We start from the raw sequence: 24,276 nt of genomic DNA, 5'->3' as shown, positions 1-24,276 counted from the left end.
ATTTCCTGCTTCCTCACACCCAGGGGAAGCAGAAAAACCCCCAGAGCTGCTGAGAAGGGAGTGCACCCCCTCCATTTCCTCCAGCAGTTCATTCTGGGAGCAGAAACTGAGTCCTGTCCAGCTGGAAAATAAATCACTGCCCCATTCACTTGGTGAGTAACAACACTCTGGGTGGGTTTAATCTGCTTCAGTGTTAATATTTGTGGTCTCTTCTGACACAACTACACTCCAGATTAATTTTTCTCTCTAAAACTCCCAGCCATACCCATTAGAGAATGATCATATTTTTATTTTTGAGACATAAATTTTCCTTATTACATCAGGAACCTGAAGTCAGAGTACAGATGAAGCGAATGCAAAAAAAGCTCATTTGAAAAAAAAAATCTACAGGCTCTATCAGCTCAGATTGTAAATATCCTGTTCTTAAGAGTTTTCTAGACAGTTAAGAGAAATTTTCTCATACTGAAACATGAAAATGTGCTACGAACATGTTCAGCAAAAACCAAAGGGTATGAAAATGTGAAATAACAGGGCAAAAAGCGATACTGGATGAGTCAGCAGTACAGGTTTGAAAGACATGAAACTGTGTGAGATTCTTGCAGAAGGTATTAATGGTTCATCCAAAAACAGAGTTTGGTGAGACACCACCTTTGATCATCTACTGTTAGGTGCAGGAAACTGGAATTTAAACTCTTCCAGGTGCAGATAATGTAATGATTGAGGCACTGGGGCTTTAGGCATGCTCTGGTACCAAAGACAGAAAGGAGAACGTCTCTAGCTCAGCAAAGCGCGGCCTAAACCCTCAAAAGGGGCTCAAGCTTGGGCTCAACAGGTAACACACAAAGCAAATAAAGGCATTTTAACCATGCACTCAGCTCCTGAAGCCCAAAGGAAAGCAGCAGTGTCTGCTGAGGGATGAACCTGGCCAGCTTAGGGCACAAATAATCCCCCTGTGAGCACAGCCAAGCCCAGCTCAGGGCCCTGCCAGCAGGGATTTACCCCACAGGAACCCCTGCCCCAAGGAAAAGCAGTTTTGCACAAATAAAAGCTCAGCTTGTTAAAGGCAGGAGGGCCCAGGGCCATGATCCAGGGGACACAGCCACCCTCAGCCGAGCTGGCCCATCTTCTGTCCCACCCCACGCTCCCACAGCTGCTCTGTCCTGCCTTAAAAAGGGCTCTGAACTACCAAAACAACAACCCAAGGCTCTGCCAGGCCCCTGATGGCTTCATGCCACCGTGTGACCTCCTCGGGTGACAGATTTTGCCACAGCTTTGAACTTCCCTTCCCACATCTGGAAGCAGCCCTGCCAGTCTCCAGTGCCAGGCAGCTGCAGAGCTGCTGGAACATCCCTACCATGGCTTCCCCCACTCTGAGGGAAATAAAGCACAGGGAAAGCACAGGGAAAGAGGAAAATGCAAATCCTGGAAAGGAGCTTAAAGGAGAAAAAGTGAAGTCATGCTGCTTTCAACCCACTCCCAGCATTTCAAAAGACTGTGGCTTCCAGGACTCAGGAAAATCACTTTGTGATGTCCCTCAGCAGGTGCTGTGCCTCAAACACCACTGAAAACCACGAGGCTCTGCAAACTCCCTCAGCACTCCCCAAGGAGACCCTCTGCAGGGTTTGGATGTACACACGGGGCTGTGGTGGTTGTGAGGGCAGAGCAGAGCCCCCCAAGCCCCCACAGAAACCCCCCAAAGGTGCCCGACTCACATCCTCGGTGTCCTTCACCCGGAGGATCTGTTCCCGCAGGTCCTGGAGGTCGTTGAACGTGGACTGTGCTGTGATAGAATATACTAGTGCAAACCCCTGCCCATTCTTCATGTACAGATCCCTCATGGCTGTGAATTGCTCCTGCAAGCAAATGGGTTTCACAGTGATTAGCTGGAGAACGCACTAATGAACAGTTCCAAAGGAATACTCCCATTGTACTGCAGACAAGAATGCAGTGCCACCAGATGGATTTACATATTCACCCCTCACAGAAACCCACTGAAGCATGGAAATTGAACAAAAGCATCAACACTCTCTCTCCCTTCGGTTTGGTTTTTTGGGTTTTTTTTGGTTGGTTTTTTTTTTCCTTAATAAAGGCTTTCTTGGAAAAATGGGGAGAAGATGAAGAGCAGCAATAGAACCATCTCTGCAGGCAGACTGAAATGCCAGAGCAGGCTGGACAGGGCCAGCTCAGAGCTGCCTCTGCCCCAGCAGGGCCAGGACTTCCACCAGACCCACCCAGCAACAACCCCTGCTCCTGCTGCTGAGGATTTCCAGGGCTTCCTCAACAAAACCAACTTCCAGGGAGCACCAGGTGCCTGGCATGTGCTGCCAGCCCCCCAGGGTTGGTTTGTTGGGGCCAGGGCTGTGCCAGCTGCAGGTGCCACCGGGAGGACAGCAGGGCAGTGCCAGGGAGGTGCCAGGCCAGCTCTGCTGGTGGCACCTGCTGGGAGCAGCCCCTTGCCTGGCTCTGCCTGCAGCCCGTGTCCCCGTGGCCACTGGCAAATTCAGGTTTCAGACCCTCCCAGAGCAGAACGCTGATGTGGGGATGGCACAGGAGGCACCAGCCCCTGTGTGCCAGCTCTGGGACAGAGCCCAGCAGGCACTGACACCCACCCCACTGCTGAGGTCACCTAACAAAATCCTCCCCTGAAATGACTGCAGCTGGTTCCCTGCCCTTGCTCGGGCAGGACTGTGCTCCCAAGGATGGAGCTGCCAGCAATGAGATAAAGAAATGTCACTTACTGTCCCTGCTGTGTCGAGGATCTCCAGCATGCACTGCTGGCAGTCGACTTCCACTTGCTGGGGAGAAAGGGAACAGAAGCTCAGACAGAGTGGTCTGCAGTGGGGCAGCAAGAGGAGCCCCAGCCCTCGCTGCAGCTCTGCACAAAGGGCTCTCAGCAGAGCAGCACCTGCACACCTGGGCTGAGCAGCACCTGCACACCTGGGCTGAGCAGCACCTGCACTCTCAGCCTGAGCAGCACCTGCACACCTGGGCTGAGCAGCACCTGCACTCTCAGCCTGAGCAGCACCTGCACACCTGGGCTGAGCAGCACCTGCACACCTGGGCTGAGCAGCACCTGCACTCTCAGCCTGAGCAGCACCTGCACACCTGGGCTGAGCAGCACCTGCACACCTGGGCTGAGCAGCACCTGCACACCTGGGCTGAGCAGCACCTGCACACCTGGGCTGAGCAGCACCTGCACACCTGGGCTGAGCAGCACCTGCACACCTGGGCTGAGCAGCACCTGCACACCTGGGCAGAGCAGCATCTGCACACCTGGGCTGAGCAGCACCTGCACACCTGGGCTGAGCAGCACCTGGGCTGAGCAGCACCTGCACACCTGGGCTGAGCAGCACCTGCACCCCTGGGCTGAGCAGCACCTGCACACCTGGGCTGAGCAGCACCTGCACTCTCAGCCTGAGCAGCACCTGCACACCTGGGCTGAGCAGCACCTGGGCTGAGCAGCACCTGCACCCCTGGGCTGAGCAGCACCTGCACACCTGGGCTGAGCAGCACCTGCACACCTGGGCTGAGCAGCACCTGCACACCTGGGCTGAGCAGCACCTGCACCCCTGGGCTGAGCAGCACCTGCACACCTGGGCTGAGCAGCACCTGCACTCTCAGCCTGAGCAGCACTGCTCTTAGAGGATTAACTGTGCCCCAAGCCAGGCATTTGGGTCAGCTCACATGCTCCAGGACTCCCTTCATTAGCAAGGCTTAAATGAGCAGCTCACTGTAAACATCTCAAGTGAGATTGTAAATATCTCGACTTAATCCACTCTGACAAATCAAAGCACCTTAAAACTTGAATTTTTCTTTGCTGCCCAAAGAGAAGGGAATAAGGAAGAGAAGAAAATGCAAAACATTTCAGGATCCTCAGAGTGAGACTTTGCAAATCTTTCACTCCCTGAGAAATGTCTTGGATCCAACCAGGCTAATTCCAGGAAAGTCAAGTAAATTTACCAGCAGAACTCACACCACAATTTAATTTAATTATCACAGGCACAAATGTCACAAGTTTTTAGTGTATGTTTTGGTGCCTTCAATGTGCTGACACTTGTGCTAATCCCTGAAACAATGGCTCACTTGACATCCACCCAGGGAAGAAAGCAGCTCTGTGCCTGGATTATGCAACAGCCCAGGGACCCTGCAAGGCTTCTGCCCAGCAGCTCCAGCCCTGCACCCAAAGCAGCCCCAGGAGTTCCTGCTCCCTGTGAGACCTGGAAGAAATAAAAACAATGGTGCTTTACCTTTCTGTATGAATCTTCTATTGTTGGGTCATATTTTTCAACAAAAATTCCCTGAACGAACTGTACAGTCTGGGGAGGAAGGGAAGAGAAAACCCAGAGTGAGCTGAGCACAACCAGAAACATCCACCAAGGAGCACTTCAGGAAAAAGTAACAACAGTGGATCTGCTTTTAAATGCCAACAGTGAGGATCAGAGAAAAACACATAAAACTTCAATTTTGAAAATAAAATGTGTGGGTTTTCTGTTAAAATCACGTTATTCAAGCATGCTTTAAAACTTTTTTGCATGTTAAATGTTTGCTTGCTTGTCTCAGAAAAGAGGACACCTCAAAAATGCCTTTACTCCACTGCCTGTGACTGCAGAAGAATAAAATCCACCAAATGGGGGCCTTGAGACTTCAGCAGAAGCACAGGCAGCCTGTGCACCGTGAAAAATCCACATTTCAGTGCCAATCAGGGCTGGGCTGCAGCCCCAGGGCCGTGCAGAGCAGCAGTGCAGCCTGCAGAGCCTGCACAGAGCAGCAGTGCAGCCTGCAGAGCCTGCACAGAGCAGTGCAGAGCAGCAGTGCAGCCTGCAGAGCCTGCACAGAGCAGCAGTGCAGAGCAGCAGTGCAGCCTGCAGAGCCTGCACAGAGCAGCAGTGCAGCCTGCAGAGCCTGCACAGAGCAGCAGTGCAGCCTGCAGAGCCTGCACAGAGCAGCAGTGCAGCCAGCCCTGGCAGCCCAGCTCGGCCCTGCCTCCTGCCAGGACAGAGATTTCCTCCTCCTCTGGGAGGCAAAGCTCCTTTTTCCTTTTCCCCCACACCAAACCAGCACAGGAGTGGCTGAAGGGGTGTTTGTGTTTGTAAAACAAGGTGGTGTTGGCTTGTGAAACTCCCAGCACTTAATTTTGTCTCTTGGAAATCAGCAAACACACCAAATATCTTCTGCCAACTGAACTTTCACAAGTTTTACACACAAATTCTGCAAATCTGTGAGGAAAGTGGGACAAGAACCTCATTTCAAAGTAAATGCATTTTACACTCTGATGAACCAAGCCTCTGCTCCTGCAGTGTTTTCTTGTCCCCCCGAGCAGGGTCCCAGTGCCAGTAACAGCAAGAGAGACCCCAGGGAGGTGGGTCCCAGTGTCACAGCAGCAGTGCCCCAGCAGGCAGAGCTGCAGGTCACAGCCTGTGCTCCAGGAGGGCTCCTGGGCATGGCCCAGCTGCTCCCCAGAGTGCCAGGGTGGGCAGCTCCGTGCCAGGGGCTCCCCCAGGAGCACTGCCACATCTGGGGAGCAGCCCTGAGTGTGACAATCTGACTCACATGTGACACTCTGGGGGACTTCATCTCTTTTAGGTGAACAGAAAGGCCAAGGGGGAAGCTGCACATCTGGGGGTGGTTTTGGGTTCTGTGCAGACTTTTAGAAGTTTCCCTCTGTTTGGGTGGTGCAGCCCAGCTTTACTTTCCAGCTCTCTTTGCACCACTGGGCACCTTGTAAATTGTGTCACCCACTGCCACTCCAGAAGAGTTTTACCCTCAGAAATGGGATGGAAGTGCTGCACAGGAAACAAAAGTTACCAAACAACCGTGGCCTTGTGACTGTGCAGGTTTTGTGCTACTCCCTCACTGCCAGCAGCAGCAGCGGGCTGGCACAGAAGAGTTAAACCAAGGAGGAGTTAATCTGCAGGGGAACAGCCCCATTTTGTCATCTGCAGCCAGGGCACACAGAGCTGGACACCAACACCAGGCTCTTTGTTGCACAGGTCAGTTTGTGCAGCTGGAAGAATGAAATTTAAAGTGACCCCCAGATTATTTTAAATCCCACCTTGTAACCTCTCCTTGCCAGTGCTTGTAAATAAGTACACAAACTCTGTGAGAGCTAAATATCATCCACCCCTAGCTGCTAATGGGCAATTACTGTGTGCTGCTAGAAACATCACTGCTGCACAGGAAGGACCAAATATGCTGACTGAGCACCCAGCCTGTCAAAAAGAATTTAACTTTTGTTTACCAGACTATTTGAGTATTTGCATTTTAGCAGTTCAAAAGGTCAGGGGTGGTGCTGAGTCAGATTTCACATCAGAGAAGGAAATTCAGGGATGTCAGATGCTGAGTAATTTTTATTTGCAGCATACCAAGTGCCCCATTTCACCTAGTGAGTCTTCCAGGGTTACATGGGAAATTTAAGATGATCAGGGAAGTGCTGGTGGAAAAAGTAATACAGATTGCTTACACTGCTGTGGAAGAAGAGAGCTTGTAAAAAAATTGTAAACACCTTGTACTGCTTAGGATGGGATGGCTGGAAGAGTGCATCAATTCTGACACACAGCTGAACAATCTCTCCTCCTGGTCACTGGGATTCTGCAGGTGATTTACCAGGATTGTTACCTGGCTGTAGCAGCAGAATAAACAATGAGGCAGGACCTGAAAGCTGCTCAGCCATTATCATGCCTGTGACAAGGAACACTGCAGCTCCTTGTTGTAGATAACTCACACTTGACCAGTTCTTTGCCTCTCTGCTGGAGAGAGCTGCTTGACTGGTGAGTGACAAATGGGTGACACGAGTCCCTCTCACAGTGCTTGACTATCAGCTCTGCTGTGTGAAGCTCTCCTCAGAACAAGACAAGCACTCCAGGAGAGCAAAGTGCCTTCAGCCTGCTCCTCCTCCTCCCGGCAGGGGCTGTGGATGCTCCTCAGGGCTGGTGCTCGGAGCCAGCTGCTCCCTCAGGATGGAAACCCACAGCCTTGGAGGTTGTGGGATTGATTCTGTGATTGATTCTGTGATTGATTCTGTGATTGATTCCAGCCAGCCTTCTCCTGCTGTGCCACTGCTCTTGGGCCTGCAGCACTCACAGAGGCTCAGCTGTGTACAGCACAGCACCATGCGGGAAGCAGACATGACACGCTAATTAGCAGCAATTAATCAGCTCTCCTGAGCCACGGCACACCTCCTCAGCACTGGCACAGTGGCTAGTGGAAGCCCTGGCACATAGCAGCAGTCCCCCAGAGCCCCCCAGCAGCAGTGCCCTGGTGTGCAGGGAGCCAGGCAGCTGCAGGGCTGGGGGGGCTCAGGGCTGCCCCCAGACTCACCAGAGCAGACTTGCCCACACCTCCTGAACCAAGGACCACCAGCTTGTACTCACGCATGGTGTGGGCTGTTCAGAGAGCGACGACCTGCAGGGCAGAGAGAAGGAGCAGTCAGAGCTGGAGCTGTCCTGAGAGCAGCAGCACCTGCACCCAACCCTCCCAGAGTGAGAATGCCTTCCCTGCCAGCCTGGGGCTCCTTCTCCTGAGCACTCAGGCTGAGAAGGCCCCTCTGACAGCCCCAGGTTAGGGGAAATGGCCCCAGCTGGGTCCTGCAGTGCTCAGAGAGGAAGAGGATGGACACCCCAGGGGACAAACACAGAGGCTGTGCCGGGCACCTCGAGCTGCCTCTGCTTCCTCAGCATTTCACAGCACAAACCAGAGCACGGGACAAGAAAATTAGATCAGAAAGAAGCAAGTCAAGAGGTTTCCCTCTCCCCTCCACCCCCAGCAGGGAGGGATTTAGGTCAGTGTTTTCTCTCTGGAAAAGGTCAGGCCCAGCACACGGCTGCCAAGGCAGAGCTCTCCGCTCGCCCAGCACAGACTCTGCCTTTTTATGGAAATCTTGCAACTCCCTCAAGTCACTACGCAGCAGCAGCAAACTTCTCCTGCTCCTCGAGATTCCCTGACAAATAAGGCAAATGACAAAGGCAGTGATAAACACTTGCCAGAGTGTTTACAGAGCAGGCAGGCCGGGCTGTCCCTGCAGCAAACAATGAGCTCAGCACCGAGCCCCTTCCGCAGCGCCGCGCTTCCTTCCCAAGTAAGGCCGGGAGCCCGGGCAGCCTCCACGCCAGGCACTCCAACCAACCCTGCACAGGATCTGGGGGCTCCCAGATACAGCCTTGGAAAGAAAATCCTCCTCCCAGGAGCTTGGTGGAGAAATGTACCTGTGAAGAATGCGGTGTATTTTGTATTTTCTGTGTCTGGCGTTGATGTAATCCCTGACTCGGGACAGGGTCTCTTCCGTCACTTGGACTCCCAAGGGGAAGATGTAAAACAGTGTCCAGAGGAGCCCCACGTGCTGCTGCTCGCCCATCACCAGTCTGAGCTGAACTGGGACCAACAGGGAGCTGGGGACCCCCCCAAACATCCCCCCTCACCCCCAGCCCGTCCCACGGGCTGAATGCCACCCAGGTATGGGCTTAAACAAAAACTCAAAAATCCCATGGGCAGCTGGAGAGAGACACAGATTTCTGTGATCAGTTCAGCACAACTTTCAACTCATTTTAAGGCAGAACAACGGAAAGAAAGGACTTGCCTGTGCTGAGGCTCTGCAGGCACACAGCCCAGCTGCCCTTCCCTCCTCCAAGCCTGGGAGCAAGGCTCAAGCACTCAGGGCAGCCCCTCACTCGAAGCACCTGGAGGAGGTTTCTCTCCAGCTCTTGAGCCCCATGTGAGCTGCAGTTGCCTAACTGCAAATTGTGAAATCAAGTCAAACTGAGAGGGGTTTTCCAGACACTGCCCAAAGGCAGAGCAGGCATGGCTGTGCACTCCAGGACACTGACAGCAGTTCTGGCTGAATTCTGGGAACTGTGAGCTCTTCTGCTTGCCCATTTCCCTGGGAAGTGACATTCACTTCCTTGCTTTCTAAAATCATGATTTTGAACGGGAAGGAGAGGGGAATTCCAATTAACAATTCTTTTTCCCTTGATAATCCCTAGAAAGTAAAAGCTGATGCATTTTTTATAAAGCATAAATGCAACTTATTGATCCAGTTTGTCTTCATTTCCTACAGTCCCACAGTCAGTTCCACTACTAAAGAAAACCCAGAAAGCAATCAGGCTAAGGGTTAAATTTAGCTGTGAACTATTTCACTTCTTATTTATAGTAGAAAATACTTGTGGGAAAGTTTAAGCTGGGAGCAGTACAAGACTAACTTCTCATTTCTTCTCTACAGTATTTGCTGATTTTTTTTTTTCAGGTGCAACAGGAAACCAAGATCCTGAAAGGCACGAGCCTTATTACTGTAAACCCCACATGCCTTAATTATCTTGTAGCTCTTTCACAAGTATGTTAATGTTATCTGTTTATACAACATGAATAGAGTGCTCAAGAAATTACTATGCTGCATCCCAGCCAACTTTTCATTTGGCAACTGTTGAAGCCCACCTAAATACAGTCAGACACAGCAGCATTCATTTCCATCCAGAGCCCTCTGTAGCAGTCACACGCTGAGAAGCAACAGCTCCATTTCCAAATGGAACTGAACTAAGGCTGCTAAGTGTTCCTTTAGAGCCAAGAGTATGATCACTAAAGAGTGCAGGAAAAATTACCAGTAAATGTTGTGAAACTGGTCTCATGAGTTCAGAATGCTTAGTGCAAGAATAAAGCCAAAGCTGAGTGTGTCTCCTGGCTCTCTTTGGCCAGGCACAGCCCCTGAGCTCCAGCAGGACAAGCAGGGGCACAGAGCACGAGCACTGCCTGGGCTGCAGCCCCCTCTGCCATTCCATCCCTCTCCAAACCTGCAGGGCAGCAATGCAGAGGGTTCTGCATCTGCAATCACCAAAACCCTCTGCTTCAACACCATCAGACACCTGATCCACCAGAACCCACCTGTGCTCTCTATTCCTTCCCAGGAGCTTCTCTGCTGCTGCCATCAGTGCCCAGGAAGAGACAGAGATGGACATCCCCCCTCTGACAGCAGCAGCCCCAGCTGCTGACAGAAAAGTGAAGGGCTCTGCCCCGGGAGCAGACAGAGAGGTGGAAAAGCTGCAGGACATCAGAGGCAGTGCAGGCAGAGCAGCCTGGGAAGGAGCACGGGGGGATGCAAACACAGCTGCAGCTCCAGCCTGAAGGATGGCTGCTGCCACCAGCTCAGCCAGGCCCTCGTGCCCTCTCCAAGCTGCAGCCGTCATCCTTCCCCTCCTGCAGCCAGGGCTGCACCGGGCAGGAAGGAGCCAACTCAGAGGGCATTTCCCAAGCACGGAAGGAGCAGGGCTGGGGGAGGCCGTGGGGACAAGGGCTGAGGCCCCTCAGGACAGAAACCTGATGCAAGAGTGAGCTGCTTCTGTTTCTAGAGTTTCAGCAGCTCATCAAGAAGTTCATCATTTGGGCAGTGGGGAGAGAGAAGTGTGAACCAAGAAGAGCAAACACAGCACTGAAAGAGCGAGTGCAGGAAATTCACTTATCAATGACCCACCCCAACAATGTTCACAGAAATTCCACTTAAAATATGATGAGAACACTAAAAATCTCTTACCTTGGCATAAAAGATCTCTCATCAGTGTTAGCAGCTCTACTGAAGGTTCTTGCAGGCTCCCCACAAGGAACTGAAAAAAAGAAGAATTAAAAAGGGAGTTAATAGTTTTTCAAGTGTCAGCATTTGTGAAGCATCTCTGCAGTGCTTAAGCCAAACCACCCTGGTCCTGTGGCCTTCTCCTCCCTAGAACACTCCAAGGAAGACTTCACTTGCAAAAGACAAACTCAAACTAACCATGTTTGAGGTTGCATCAAGCTCTGCAACACCTACAAAGTGCAATTATTTTAGGGAATCCAGCAGGTTTGTGGCAGGGCTGGAACAAGATGGGCTTTAAGGTCCCTTCCAACCCAAACCATTCAGGGATTCTGTGGCAGTCCTGGACTCCAGCAGCACCACCCCCTGCCCCAGGAACCCGCTGGCTCCTTGTCCAAGAGTTGGAGAAGCTGCAGCATTTGCAGCCCCCCCAATCCTTTGTTCAGCAGCACTGAGCAGCAGCAGGGCTGAGACTCGGGGATCACAGGGACAGCCCTGCCTCTCAGAGCTTCAGCACTTCAGCCTTTCTTCTAGAGGCATAAAAATCCAGAATCAATTGTTCCTCTGCAATCACAGGAAGTTTAAATGAAAAGGTAGTACACTGGTTTTCTGAGAATATTCCTTTTTAGCAGCTCTGGAGTCACCTGGGAGTCACAGCAATCAAAACTGTCTCGAAACAGATAACGGAAGCTCTCATAATCCTTGTCAAACATTTTTCCAAGTAGAGGAGAAAGTGAGTGAGAGGGCAGGGTTAGATGGGATATTGGGAAGAAATATATCTATATATTCCCTGGAGGGTGGCAGGCCCTGGCACAGGGTGGGCAGAGCAGCTGGGGCTGCCCCTGGATCCCTGCAGTGCCAAGGCCAGGAGCAGCCTGGGGACAGTGGAAGTGTCCCTGCCATGGCAGGGGGGCACTGGGGGGGCTCTGAGGTCCCTTCCACCCCCATCCATTCTGGATTTTCTGTGAAGTGCTGCCAGTGCCAGCTCCAGCACTGCACAGACAATGGCTCATCAGCCCCTGCACCCAAAAAGCACAGCCTGAGTTTAAATGAGGGTGAGAGAAAAGGAACAGAAAGAAGCGAGGCACAGAAAGGAGCAGCACAGAAACCACAGCAGCAGTTCCTAGAGACAGTGTGAGATGGCATCTGGAGGTGCAGCTCCTACACCCCCAGCACTGAGGGCTCTGCTCTCAGCTCATCCCCAGGAAGATGCACTGGGACAGAGGAAGATGTCCCTGGCTGAGAGACAGGCAGGCAGCAAGGGCCACTCACCTGGCTTTAAGGAAGAAAAAGGGAGTAACTCCTTGCTTGCTCATCACTCACACCTCCCTTTCTCTGACTTTCACCAGGAAAGCAGAATATTGAACGTTTCCCAGGGAAAAGTGGCATCAGCACTGTGCCCACTGGGAGAGCAGCACAGATGTGTCTGAAGTGCAGCACCTCCACCCCAGCTGGCTGTGCCACCCTGGGGCCGTGCCCTTCCCACCTCCCAGAGGAGAGGCACATTCCTGGGCTGCTGCAGCCACGCGTCCTGCCTATTTTTATCCTGGCACTTCAATACTGAGTCCTGGCTACTATAAACAAACCTGTTTCATTTTCAACTTGGAAATGTTCTCCGTGCCAGTTTTTTCAGTTACTATAAACTAGGCCATGGAAAGGGCTGGATTTTCTTTTTTTAAAAGTGTCAACTAAACATTGCTCAACACTCTACCAAAACCCCTCCATTACTCAGAGCCATGTTGGCAAAACAAACCCAAACCCAGCACTTCTGCAAGGGGAAGATTTACAGTGATCAAAACCACACTCAAACTGACAGATTCCCTCCAGAGTAAAAAAAAAAGGAGTCCAAACAAACAGAGAGTGATGCAGCAGCAAGGGCTGGAAACACCAGGCCAAGGATCTCCCTTGAACCAGCCCAGCTCTGCCCAAGGACAGCTCCACTCAGCACCTGCTCCCTCATTTGTTCTACACCGTGTTCAGAGGTGTTCCATTGCTCAATAAAGCCAAATAATCAAACAGACATGTGAGAACACAGGAGAACAGCACTGGCCAGAGGTGCTACCTGAAGAGCTCCATCGGAAAAGGCAAGAGAGCAGCCTTCAAATCTCTCATCCGTTCCCAAAACCTCCCAGCCCAGGTGTGTGCAGCTCAGAGCCACATCCCAACCCCACTTTCTGCATCACTCCACATCCTCCTGGAGCCTGGGAGGCTCCTGAGCCAGGGCCATAAAGGCCTGGGCGAAGAGTAAAGTCCTCCAGCAACAGAGTTCTGCACTGTGCTGAGCTGGAGCTTCCAGCAAATTAACTGCAGCCCACACAAGCACGGCAGAGAGACAAACTCCTTGGAAAACAGCAATGATTCTGTCCCTGGAAATAGCCATTTTGGGGCACAAACACTCTGGGATTGATCCTCCCCAGCCTGTGACCTTTTGTGCAATCTGCTGCACGCTGAACCTGCAATTTCAAATAACAGAATGTTAACTCCTGTGGAAGTGGCTGTGAGTTATTCACTGGGAATTGCTTTGCTGTGAAGCTCTCCAGGCAAGGAGCAAGGGCTCTGGGCAGCCAAAGCCTGCCATGCTGAAACAGCTAATTTATTTTTTGTCCTCTTGCTCTGCACTTGCAGAAAGTTGCTAGGGACATGTGCCAGCCAGACAAAGGCAGGGGAAAGGAAGCCAGCAGCACAACTCAGAGAGCAACACACACTGCATCCCCAAATTAGAACAAAGCCCTACGTCAGGGCTGGAGCTGGCAGCTCCCCTCCAGCCAGACTGCAGCACTCTGCAAGTGAATGCCAAGAGAGCTGCAGGCAGGACACAGCCACCTGACTGGGCACACCGAGGCAAACACACTCTGCTCCATCACCAGTGCCTGGCACAGTTTGAGAGCAGGGGCTGGGAGGGCACAGCTCCTCCCAGGCAGCACCACGGCCACGTTCACCATTTCTCCTTTTCCACCCAGCCCCGCTGGAGCTGTTCAGTTTACAGCATTCAGAGGAATTCTCCACAGCTTCTTTTGGAAGAAAAAACGAAAAACCCACTTCCTTTCCCCCTTCCTCATCAGCCAGAGACGTAAACATTAAAGGGCAAATCTGCCATGAGACACAGCAGCCGCTCAGGGCACTTCCTCCATTTGCTGCCTATCACATCCACAACCTGCCACTGCTTTTTAAGCCCTATAAAGTTTTTCATTCCTCTCCATTTCCTTTAGTGGAAAAAATATCCTGCCCTTTTATAAAACAGATTAAATTCCAGACAGACCTGAGGAGGCTCAATCATAGCAAAAGACCAACTCCATTCTGCTTGGAAGGAATAATTTGTTGTGCTGATAGTAGCTTGGCAACATTCACCACTACTCTTCCTGGTTTATATAATTAAGAGTAAATAAGTGACATGAGGTAGATGGATTGCCACTGAAAGTTCAGCTTGCACTTTAATTATTTCACTTCTGCAGCAGCAGTGACGAGACATTGGCCACAAAGCCCAGTTTGAGCTTTGTTGGTCTCCAGCATAAAAAACATAATGGAGACGAAGCTTCCAGGCCACTAAGGGTTCTTTGAAACCTCTCAGTGAGGTTGGAGAGGTTCAAACTGCTCCTGCCATGCACTTCCAGCTGACATAGGTTAAGATTAGGTATTGGGAAGAAAGTCTTTACTCCAAGGGCAGGGAGGCCCTGGCACGGAGAAGCTGTGGCTGCCCCGGGAGCCCTGGCAGTGCCCAAGGCCAGGCTGGACACTGGGACAGGGGAAGGTGTCCCTGCCCAGGGCACTGGATGGGCTTTAAGGCCCTTCCAACCATTCCATGATTCTGTGCCTTACACCCACCAGGGATAAATCCCAAGACTAACACCAAGCCTCTAAATTTACATGGGGCACATCCCAGCTCTTCAGGAGACCGGGCTAACTCACAGATCCCAGAAAATACTGAGATTCTTTAAATGTCCCTGGCACAGCTGCAATAATCTGTGTTTGTACACTGGATGGGACCGTGCTGACTGTTCTAAAGGTCAGCTCTGCATGTGCAGCCCAGAGATTTTCACTTGCCACGAGCCACCAGCCCCCCCATTCCCATGCAACTGCGGCTCATTAAACGCCTCTTTTAACAACAATTTCCAGAATGAAAAGCCCCACTGACCATATGGCCACTTATTAATACCACATTTGTTTATCAGTTTAAATAAACCCCCTACAGCAATGAGTACCCGTGTAATGAGGACTTAAACACAGCTCACAAGGGATGTGCTGGCACTGCCAAGTGGGACTGCACCTCCTGAATGCTTTTCAGGGCAGATTTCAAGGCTTGATAGGAGCCTGAATAGCAGTGAGTGCACAGAATTAACTTCAATACAGGGGAAAGGAACAGTTTCATTATGTTTCGTAAAGAAATTAAGTTATTTAATGTGGTGCTTAATCCTCCAGTATTTAGCTCAGCCCCTTAATGCTGCTTCCTGGAACCTTGGGCCAGAGTGGGGGTGGAAACTGAATTTTCTTCTACAGCAAAAATGAAACTTTCTTCTGTGTGAAGGTTTTAACTGGAGGAATATTCAAGCAGTTATTAACACTTCAGTGCCAGAGCAAGAGCTTCGAGGCCAGGGGGGTTTTAACCAAACCACTGCCAGACCTGGCCTCTGCACCAGGGCTTCTCTGAAGTTTTTTAATCCTCCTGAACCTGCTTAAAAGGGCAAAACTCCTTTGACAATTCATCCTGGAATTTCCTTTATGGTGAATAAAAGGTGACATTAAAGGAAACAGCTCTGATAGTTTAATCAGTTTTATAGGAGCCATTTCAGTACTCACAGGTCAAGCTTGATTACAACCAACACAGCCAATTCTAGAGCTGCCTTTCAGCAGCAGCAAGGCCAGGGCTGGGGGCAGCTGAGTCCTGCTGGCAGCACAGGGGCTGGAAGGGAGGACACAGCCCACCCTGAGCAGCACTGGCAGCAGCCACTCCTTCCCTCCACCTCAGCAACACCACTCACACAGCAACCACACGAGGCTTCTTTTAGGAGTTTTAGGATGTGTCTTTGAAATGATAGGGCAAAAGGGAAGAAAATCCTCTCTCCCACAGGAGCATGTGGGTTTGTCAGACGCACGGGCTGGGGACAGGTTCTGCTCTCTGCAGGAGCTGGGAACACAGCTCCATCACTCCATCTGAGTGTAAATTGCCATCTCCACAAGATCTGTGCCTTGCCCGTGCTGAGGACACCTCCCACCAAAGTCAGAACTTGCACTCATCTGTTTTCTGGAGTAAATCTGCAAACAGAGCCCAAGCCATGCCCTCAGCACAGCGCTACCACCGCGGCTTTGAAAGTTCCCAAATCTATTTCAGCTTCTGCCCAGGGAGCTGCAGGGGATGTGAAGCTGGCATGGAAAGGACAAGGGCAGTTACAGCACCCAGCTGCATCCTCCTGACACCTGCAACCACCCAGCTCAAGCCTGCTGTGCTGCTAAAAGGATTTGGACTCGATGTTGTGTTTGTGACAAGGGCTTGGGCAAACAGCTCATTTAACAGAGGCTGCAAAGTACTGAAATGACAGAAAAAAGGACAAGCCCCACTTTCTCAGAATCACACCACCAGGAAAGTGCCCTGGAGCATTACAACATCTGTTTGATCATTTCAAATGGGATTCCTGAAAAAGCTCTGCCTGCGTTCTAGTGATCAATACACCAATGCAGGGTATTCACAAAACAGGGCAAAGCCATAATAGTACTGTAAGCTCCACTACTTCATAAGTGATCTGATGAGTTAAAAGCCCTAAATGCATAAATATTTCATGAGAAAGGCTGTCTGGAACCACTTCAGTCTGTATCTTTAATCTTAACGTTATTTTCAGCTACAATTAGTGCTATAATGTAAAGCAGAAAGCAACAATTGGCTGAATTTATTTTATCTTCACCCATATTTACTTCATAAATCCAGCAAGTTTTCTGTTCTTCAGGCCTGATACCCAGTAACTGTTACTCAGCACAGGACTGACAAAAACATCAAATCTCAGGGTAAAGCAAGATGTGCTGGAATGAGACTGTTACCCAAAAACAGGAGAATTGCACCAGAAATAGCCTTACCCAGTGAACTATGAGTTACTTTTAAATATCACATGGTGAGTGGCATATAAAAAGATATTATTCTGCATGTCAGCTGTCTGTAATGAAAGTTTTCCTCTTCTCAGCTACCCCTCCCTACAACTTCAAGTTTATTTGCATGAGAGAAAAGAATATTGCATAAAAATACAACATAAAAGGCACAGCATCCAATACACCCAGCTGAAGCGCTCCTCCCACGTCCTCGTGGCTTTCCAGATCAAGGGTCTATTTCCAGCTAGAAATGTGGGCAATGCCTGATGGCACAGAGATTCCTGCCTCGGACACAGAGCTGGGCAGGGCAGAGCAGCCCCAGCTGCAGGCACCAGGAGCAGACTGCACTGCCCTCAGCTCACACGCAATACCCCCACTCAAACATGACAAGTTCACATTTTTGCAGTATTAGAACACTGCAGAACACAACATCATCGAATCCAACAAATATTTCCACTAAAAAAAAAAAAAAAAAAAAAAAACCAAACATTCCAGGCAGCCTTGAATGTGCAGTCCTTGACAAGGGAAATGCAAGTGTCTGTCTCCCTGCAATGCTCCAGCAAGCAGCAGTTATGCAACACAGCCCATTGACAAACACGCTCCCAGGTGCAGAGCATTCCCAAAGAGCAGGGTTCTGACCAAGCCACAACCACCTCTCACAGGAATGCTCACCCTGCCTGTCACACTGAGCACACTGCTGAGTGCATTGTGCCTCACTGGAGCAATGAATAAAGATTTGTTTCAGCCCCAACACAGCCACGGCTGTGGGCACATCCAGACCTCTTGCTTCAGTGCCCCAGATGGATTGAAGAATTTTCCAAGTTACCAATATTCACAATAAATAACAAACCACAATGCCTCGGGCCACCTGCTCAACAGGACTGCCACTGCCTGGCTCCCCACATTTTAACCTAAAGTCAAAGAGGTGAAAGAGCCAAGGCAGCCACCTGCAGCCACGGCTGTGAGCAGCCCTGGAGATCCCTTTTTGGCTCCTGTTACCTGTTCCTTCCCTGGTACAACAGCCCAGGGCAGGGTCAGAGTCCCCCTCAGGCTGATGATTCTGTTCACCAACAGAAAGCAACTTCCAAAGCATACCAAGCCTGCTTTTGTCAGCATCTGGACTTCTCAACCAAAAAAGATGCAATGGGTGCCTTTCCCTGGGTTCAGGTGAAGCCAGGGCAGCTGCAGTGAGGAAGTGCCTGTTCAGGTATAGCAGGTATTTCCCAACTCCCAATACCGGCCTGAGCACTCGCAGCAGGGAGCAGAGCACACATCAAAACATCAAAACACAGTCTTTATGTGGCCACCCGACCTGCTCCAGCAGCTGACACGCTGAGAGAGAGCCCCAGCCCTGCCCTGGGCCCTGCTGCCACAGGAGAAACAGAACCAGGCAGTTGTGAGCTCACCTTCACCCAGGGGTGCTGCAGCACAAGGCTCTGAGCACAGCCTGCAGTGCAGAAGTTACAGACCCCAGAGACTGGAGATCCAACCAGGGGTGGGTTCTGGTGTCCCATTTTCTCCCACACACACCCCTAAGGATCTTCCCACAGCACATGAATGCAAGCTGAGTTTAAACACAGCATTTCTGATCAGGAATGTGACGCTCAGTGCCTCCTCCCTCAGCACCACCCTTCTTCCCACAGCCTCCCCATTTTAATATTGTTAAATGGCTTTCTCTACACAACCTCATTACTGCAGCATTTGCAAGGGAAGAAGGGATCTCTCAGTAACCAGTTCCTGTCCCTTTGCAGATCAAGACTTGTTTCATAGCAGACCTGGGAGTGAAATGGCCTCAGAGGTGCCACGAGTGCTTCAGTGCAAAAACCTGGTGCCAAGAGCTGAGCAGGCCCAGGTGTGCCCTGACTGATGCTCGGCTGTCACTGGGTCCCCTTTCCTTCAGAGGGGAGCTCAGAAAACAGGCATTAATTAACAAAATTACACTATCACAGGAAATAACAGGAAGCCTCTCATAATGAGCCATTTAGCTCCGAAGGGTTTCAGTCAGACATGTCAAACCAGCCCACAGAGGATGTCAACAGGCACCAGCACACAGCCAGCTGAAAAACAACCAGCAGAGACCCTCAACCTGCTGCAAGAGAGGCAGCTCCAGGTAACTCTCATGAACGCAGGCTGGTCCCTGCAAATACCAGGCTGGTACCTCTGAGACCAAATGTCACCTATCTGGAACCATTCTGGCAGCCAGAATGAGGCACAGGTCACGTTCCTGCCAGCTGTGCCAGGCCAGCAGAGCCACCACAGCCCCCCTGCTGCAGCACCAGGCTGAAGGACACTGCCCTGGTCAGAGCTGGCAGGAACTGCAGGTGCTTGCTCTCCCCTCCATCAGCAGTGCTCCTGGCACAGCTAACTGGATCTGCTTCACACCTCCCTAATCCTTAACGTGGGTCTGCTTCACACCTCCCTAATCCTTAAAGTGGGTCTGCTTCACACCTCCTCAGTCCTTAAAGTGGGTCTGCTTCACACCTCCTCAGTCCCTTCTCCTCCGGTGTCACAGTCCAACAGGTGACACTCAACCAGCACAGATGGTTCTCACTCCAATGTTCCTGCTGGAGACTCTGAACTGCAGCAGCTGGATTCCCACTGGGCTCTTGCTTCCAAGAGTTTCTGAAGGCTCCACAATGGGAAAGCAAAGGATTCAGTCTCTGCCTTGCCATCCTCACCTCCCAGGGGTGAGTAACCCAGTACAGCTCCACCCCACCACTTCCACTGAAACCTCCTGAGCCTGATCCGACCTTCCAGGACCTGCAGGGAGCCCACGGGAAGGATGGAGAGGGACTGCTCACATCTCACACAAGTTCTAACATCTGAGCAAGACAGGCTGGACCAAGTAAGAGAGCTCAGGAGGATGAACAGCTCCCTCAGAAGCCTTTGGGACATCCTTACTTCTCTCTGCCATTAGGTGTCATGTTTCCAGCAGCAGCAACTTTCCTAAAGAGCAAACACAAATGCCTACAGGAAAATTTCACCCTGGGATTTAGAAGCACCCTTTTAAGAAGATGCTTTCATTAAAATTCTGTTTAATTTCCAATTAACTATTAAATAAAAAAGAAAATAAGTAACTACTTCAGCATTCAAAATAAAATGAACTGAGGCTATATTTTAACCACCATCCTCACTACCTTCAAAAAATAACCCAACAACCCCCAAAATCAAGGTCAAAAAAACCCAAACAGCACCCTCAGACTTGACCAAGTTTTAAAAGTCGCGTCTCTCTTGAATCTGCTTCTGTAGAATTAAATACACAAAGTTATAAGAAGTGACTGATGTTCAACATTAATGTGGCTCATCAGAAATTAAAAGAAAGTGATAAAATAGTAAGTCTCCCCTATTACCCTAAAACCCAAAGTTTTGATCGGGATCCACAGCCAGAGCCAGCTAAGCTGATTTTGGCAAGGTTGAAAGTAACACTGGATCAAGGATAATTCTGAACTTCAAACAGCTACACATAAAAAACACTTCAAATATAAAGCCTAAAGGTTTGAACTTATGTATGTTCAAAAGATACACTCTGTTTTCTCTAGGAAAACAGATAACAGGTTCCTGTTGTCAGAGCATCAGGATTCCTCTTGAAGATGATTTTTTTAAGTCTGCAGAGCTGCACAGAAGCAATCTGCTCTCTAAACACTGAGCACGAGTTCAAAGTGCCACTGAGTGAGCTGTGCACGTGCAGGGCACAAGAAAAAACACTGCAATACAAAGTACAAACAAATGCTTGGAGTTGTTTATGCCTAGGACGATGATTCAATATACAATTAAAACTTTAATGTTCAAGTACATCCACATGTTACCCTCCTGCCATTTAATTACTTTTCAGTTTTTTTAAGAACAGTCCTCAGACTGGCTGAGCAGCCACGAAATGTATCACTAACAACCCATGTCTGTATATTTGCAACTTATGGCTTTAAATACAAACTGCTCCAATTCTCTGTGTAAACACGAGCCTCCAAACAAAAGCATTAACCTGTCACCGGACTTATGCTGTGCGAGTAATTCAGCCCGTTTGGCAGGAGATCCTCTCAAACCTCCAGCAAAGCTCCTTACCCTGAAAACAGCCACGCCACGGCCAGGACACGTGATGGCAGGATCCCGGGAGCCCTGGGTGCCAGCCTGGCTGGGACAGTGCTGGGCCTGGGCTGGCACCGAGGATCCCCCAGCCCTGCAGTGCTGGGCATCCCCAGGCACAGGCTGGGAGCAGGAGCTGGGCACCCCCAGCACAGGCTGGGGGAAGGAGCTGGGCACCCCCAGGCACAGGCTGGGAGCAGGAGCTGGGCACCCCCAGCACAGGCTGGGAGCAGGAGCTGGGCACCCCCAGCACAGGCTGGGAGCAGGAGCTGGGGGAAGGAGCTGGGCACCCCCAGGCACAGGCTGGGAGCAGGAGCTGGGCACCCCCAGCACAGGCTGGGAGCAGGAGCTGCTCTGGAGCTGCTCTGGGGGGGTGACTCTGCTCCCCCCCAGGATCAGGCAGTGCCAGCACTGCGCATGAAAACAGATTTTTATTTTTAGAAGCGGTGCGAGCACAGCACTTCCTGCCGGCTCCACCTTGAAGAACGACAGACGCTCTGCCACCCTCCCTTCCAAAAGCAGCATTTCACAACTTCTGCTACCTGCCACAACACACGGAGGCAAGGGACAATCTGCCGAGAGCGGCAAGTGACAATTTCCCAGTCTGTAACTTGGCACTAAGAACTTCTGTTGGAATATGTTGCCAGTCTTCGCTCACATCAATAAATCGATGCCTTTTTTCCTGCCATGGGGATGAACAGAACATTAAATGTTTTTATTTATGACACTGATTCTTTCCATAGCAACCGGATGTGAACATGGCATTCCGGGCGCAATGAAGTCACTATAGCAACGTGATAATGATGTCAGAATAATCAGCATTTCATACTTGTGAAATACATGGCTTCTGTGAATTCAGAAAGTTGCAGAGACCACAAGAGCAAGAGTGCTCCATCTGGAACTTCCCTTTAACTTGCCTGGTTTTGGAGAGCTTCTCATTAAAGGCACAGAGCTTTGCTAAAGCACCATGTTCTGTTTCTCCAAGCCTCATCCATTACTTCCTGAAAGTCTCACAAATTCCCGCATTAAAACCCGAGGATCCGCTACACCAGGGAGAATTACTGGCACACCATTTCAGCATGAAAAAAGCAATGACACAAATCACAACAGTGAAACATTTCACAGCAGACAGGCACTGTCAGCTGAACAGACGCTTTCCTCAACTCTTCAAATAATCTGGTGTCTCTTTGCGGGGAGCAACACAACTACTCAGAGAGAATTACAGCAGCAACAGAAATTACAGAGTGCCGATACAATACTCCGAAGGCAGACGGGGGTTTTCATGTCAAACAACTATTTTAAGAAATATTATCTTCCCTGTCAAGCTACTGAAAGGAAAAAAACCCAGAGTTTTCATGGTTTGCCCTTCCTGTTTGCAGCTCTTTCCAAGCTGTGCGCAAAGACCCAATTCCAGCTCTGTGTCAGTCGGAACTGGCTCGCTGTGTCCAAACCTCAACCCTCCCACTGAGGAGGCTTCGCAGGAATCCCTGTCCCAAACCCACCCGTTCTGGACCTCAAATATCTCCAGCAAAGACACCAATTAATGAGAAGTACCTAAACACCAAAGTTTCCCCACGCAGAGAACAGTTTCTCTTTAAAGCGACTGAAGGAAGTATGAGAACTCTTTTCAGAGCCGAGGTGCTCTGAGACAACCGGCCCTTGGGAGTGGAGGATGAGGATGGGCTGGGAGGGTGAGGATGGAGCGGAGGGTGAGGATGGAGCGGAGGGTGAGGATGGACCAGCCCGCTGCTCCACGTGGCTCACGGGGGCTCCCCCTTGGCTTGTCCCACCTGCCCAAACCTCCTGCCGCCCATCCGGGCCGCCGAAGCGGAGCGGCTCCTGCAGCCTGTCCTGCCGTGCCCTGTCTCTCGTCCTGCCGACCCTGTGCCAGCCCACCGCCCGTGCCTCCAGCCTCGCTGTCCCTCCTTCACCTCCGGTGCTCCTCGGGCCCCGCACCAGCCCCTGCGCCGCTTCCCCCGCGCGGAGCGGGGAGCGCGGGACGCCCCGCGCACACCTGACCGCAGGAGCACCGCGACAGTTCCGCTGATCGCCGAGCCCGCTGCCGCACAAGATGGATGTCCGGCGGGGCTGGGACGGGACCGGCCGGGCAGGACGGGGCCGGGGCCGGGGCCAAGCCGCCTCCCCCGCGCTCCGGCCGGGCCGCGGGCAGGGAGCGCCCGGCGCGGCCCCGCTGCCACCGCCCGGCCCCGCCGGACTCCGGGCCGGCCCCGGCCCCTGCCCCGCTCCGCCCTCCCCGCGGCCTCGCCAGGCCCCGCCGGGACAGCCGCGGCCGCCGCTTCCCCCGCCGCTCCCCCGGCCCGGCCCCGGCCCCCGCCGCCTTCCCCGCTCACCGCCGCCCCCGGGCCGCCTCCCGCCGCCGCTCCGCCGCCGCTGCGGGCCGGGGCTGGCGCTGGGGCTCGGCTGCTGCCGCTGCCGCTGCTGCTGCTCTGCGCGGCGGCAGCGCCGCTCCGCTCCGCCCTCCGCCCTCCGCGGCCCGGGGAGGAGCCAGCGGCGGGCGGGGACGGACGGGCCCCGCAAAAGTTCCGGGAGGCCGGGGCAGGTGCGGGGCTCCCGGCAGGGCCGGCTCCGGGCGGGAATGGGCACCCGGCGGGGCCGGGCTGGGGCCCTGGTGCGGGGCTGGAGCTCCGGGAGCGGCTGGGAAGGGGCTCAGCCTGGAGAAAAGCAGAGTCCGGGGGGACCTTGTGGCTCTGCACAGCTCCTGCCGGGAGGGGACAGCCGGGGGGATTTGGGGTCTCATCCCAGGGAACAGGGACAGGAGGAGAGGGACCGGCCCCGGGCTGGGCTGGGGAGGGCACTGGACGTGGTGGAATTTCCCCACGGGAAGGGTGGACAGCAGGCAGGGTGACTGGGCTGAGGGTGTTCCATAGGGAAATGATGCTGCACCGCTCACGCGGGACAGGACAAGAGTCACCGAGAGGTCACCGAGCACTACCACAGCACAGGGCTCAGGAACAGCACCACACCTCCTTCACCCCTTAAATAGCTTCTCTTGAAACACAACACTTCAAACACTTTGTTTATTTGTTTAGAAAAGCGTGGAAAGAAAGAACTGTGACATTGATGTGAAGTACACATGTAATTGACAAGAAACAGACAAAACGCGGGAAGAGGAAACGACACATCAATGGAAACAGCACATAAATGTCCTGATGGTGTTTTCGTCACTGAGGTTTGTCAGTGACACACAGGGAGGATCAGGTCAGGAGTCCAGCGCAGTCACTGACCTGGGAAATCACTTCATCAGCCCCAACTTCAACTATAATTCAGCTCTGCACACTCCAGAAAAGCTAATGTCAGCAGTCAATAAATTTCAGGGTTTTCTTTCCTCGTTAGGAATGTATAAATACCCCAGGAGGAGCTGTAGTCGCTTCCATGGTTGTGATGCCCGGCTCTCCATGAGGTGCCGGGGGTTTCTCTCCTGTTTCCAAGCACTGTCACCTCCTTACATAGCCAGGGACAGCACCAGGGCTGCAGCTGCTGTCCCTGGGGATCCTCCAGAGGACGGTGCCAGCAGCAGCACACACCCACGGGCCTCCCCACACTCCTCCATCACCACT

At 51.9% G+C, this 24,276-nt stretch overlaps 1 protein-coding gene and 1 long non-coding RNA gene across 54 annotated transcripts in view; both read right to left on the bottom strand.

The window, feature by feature from the left end:
* RAP1A (RAP1A, member of RAS oncogene family) overlaps nt 1-23,193 on the bottom strand; it is a 29,709-nt gene extending 6,516 nt beyond the window's left edge. For 49 of the 50 annotated variants that reach the window (XM_050985030.1, XM_050985007.1, XM_050985018.1 and 46 more), the window contains exons 1-6: nt 23,050-23,193; nt 10,514-10,583; nt 7,318-7,401; nt 4,248-4,316; nt 2,739-2,795; nt 1,713-1,853 (exon numbers count right to left, since the gene is read on the bottom strand). In XM_050985030.1, the coding sequence (XP_050840987.1) occupies nt 1,713-1,853; nt 2,739-2,795; nt 4,248-4,316; nt 7,318-7,374 (324 nt within the window). In that variant the 5' untranslated portion in view covers nt 7,375-7,401; nt 10,514-10,583; nt 23,050-23,193. The remainder of the gene's footprint in view (nt 1-1,712; nt 1,854-2,738; nt 2,796-4,247; nt 4,317-7,317; nt 7,402-10,513; nt 10,584-23,049) is intronic. The other variant, XM_050985057.1, reaches the window with a different exon arrangement.
* LOC127060787 (uncharacterized) lies at nt 2,807-4,240 on the bottom strand. Of its 4 annotated transcripts, none has more exons than XR_007780098.1 (3): nt 3,314-4,240; nt 3,122-3,249; nt 2,807-3,073 (listed from the first exon to the last, which is right to left on the bottom strand). It is a non-coding gene; the product is annotated as an uncharacterized LOC127060787 (long non-coding RNA). The 4 variants fall into 4 exon arrangements; XR_007780097.1 differs by having other exon boundaries at nt 2,807-3,001; nt 3,170-3,249; XR_007780095.1 differs by lacking the exon at nt 3,122-3,249 and having other exon boundaries at nt 3,290-3,449; nt 3,490-4,240.
* Nucleotides 23,194-24,276: the final 1,083 nt, after the last annotated feature.

The sequence above is a fragment of the Serinus canaria genome, chromosome 26, assembly GCF_022539315.1.
Source record: "Serinus canaria isolate serCan28SL12 chromosome 26, serCan2020, whole genome shotgun sequence".
Lineage (NCBI taxonomy): Eukaryota > Metazoa > Chordata > Aves > Passeriformes > Fringillidae > Serinus > Serinus canaria.
The sequence above is the reverse complement of the archived record's forward strand: the minus strand, read 5'-3'. Positions and strand labels throughout refer to the sequence as shown.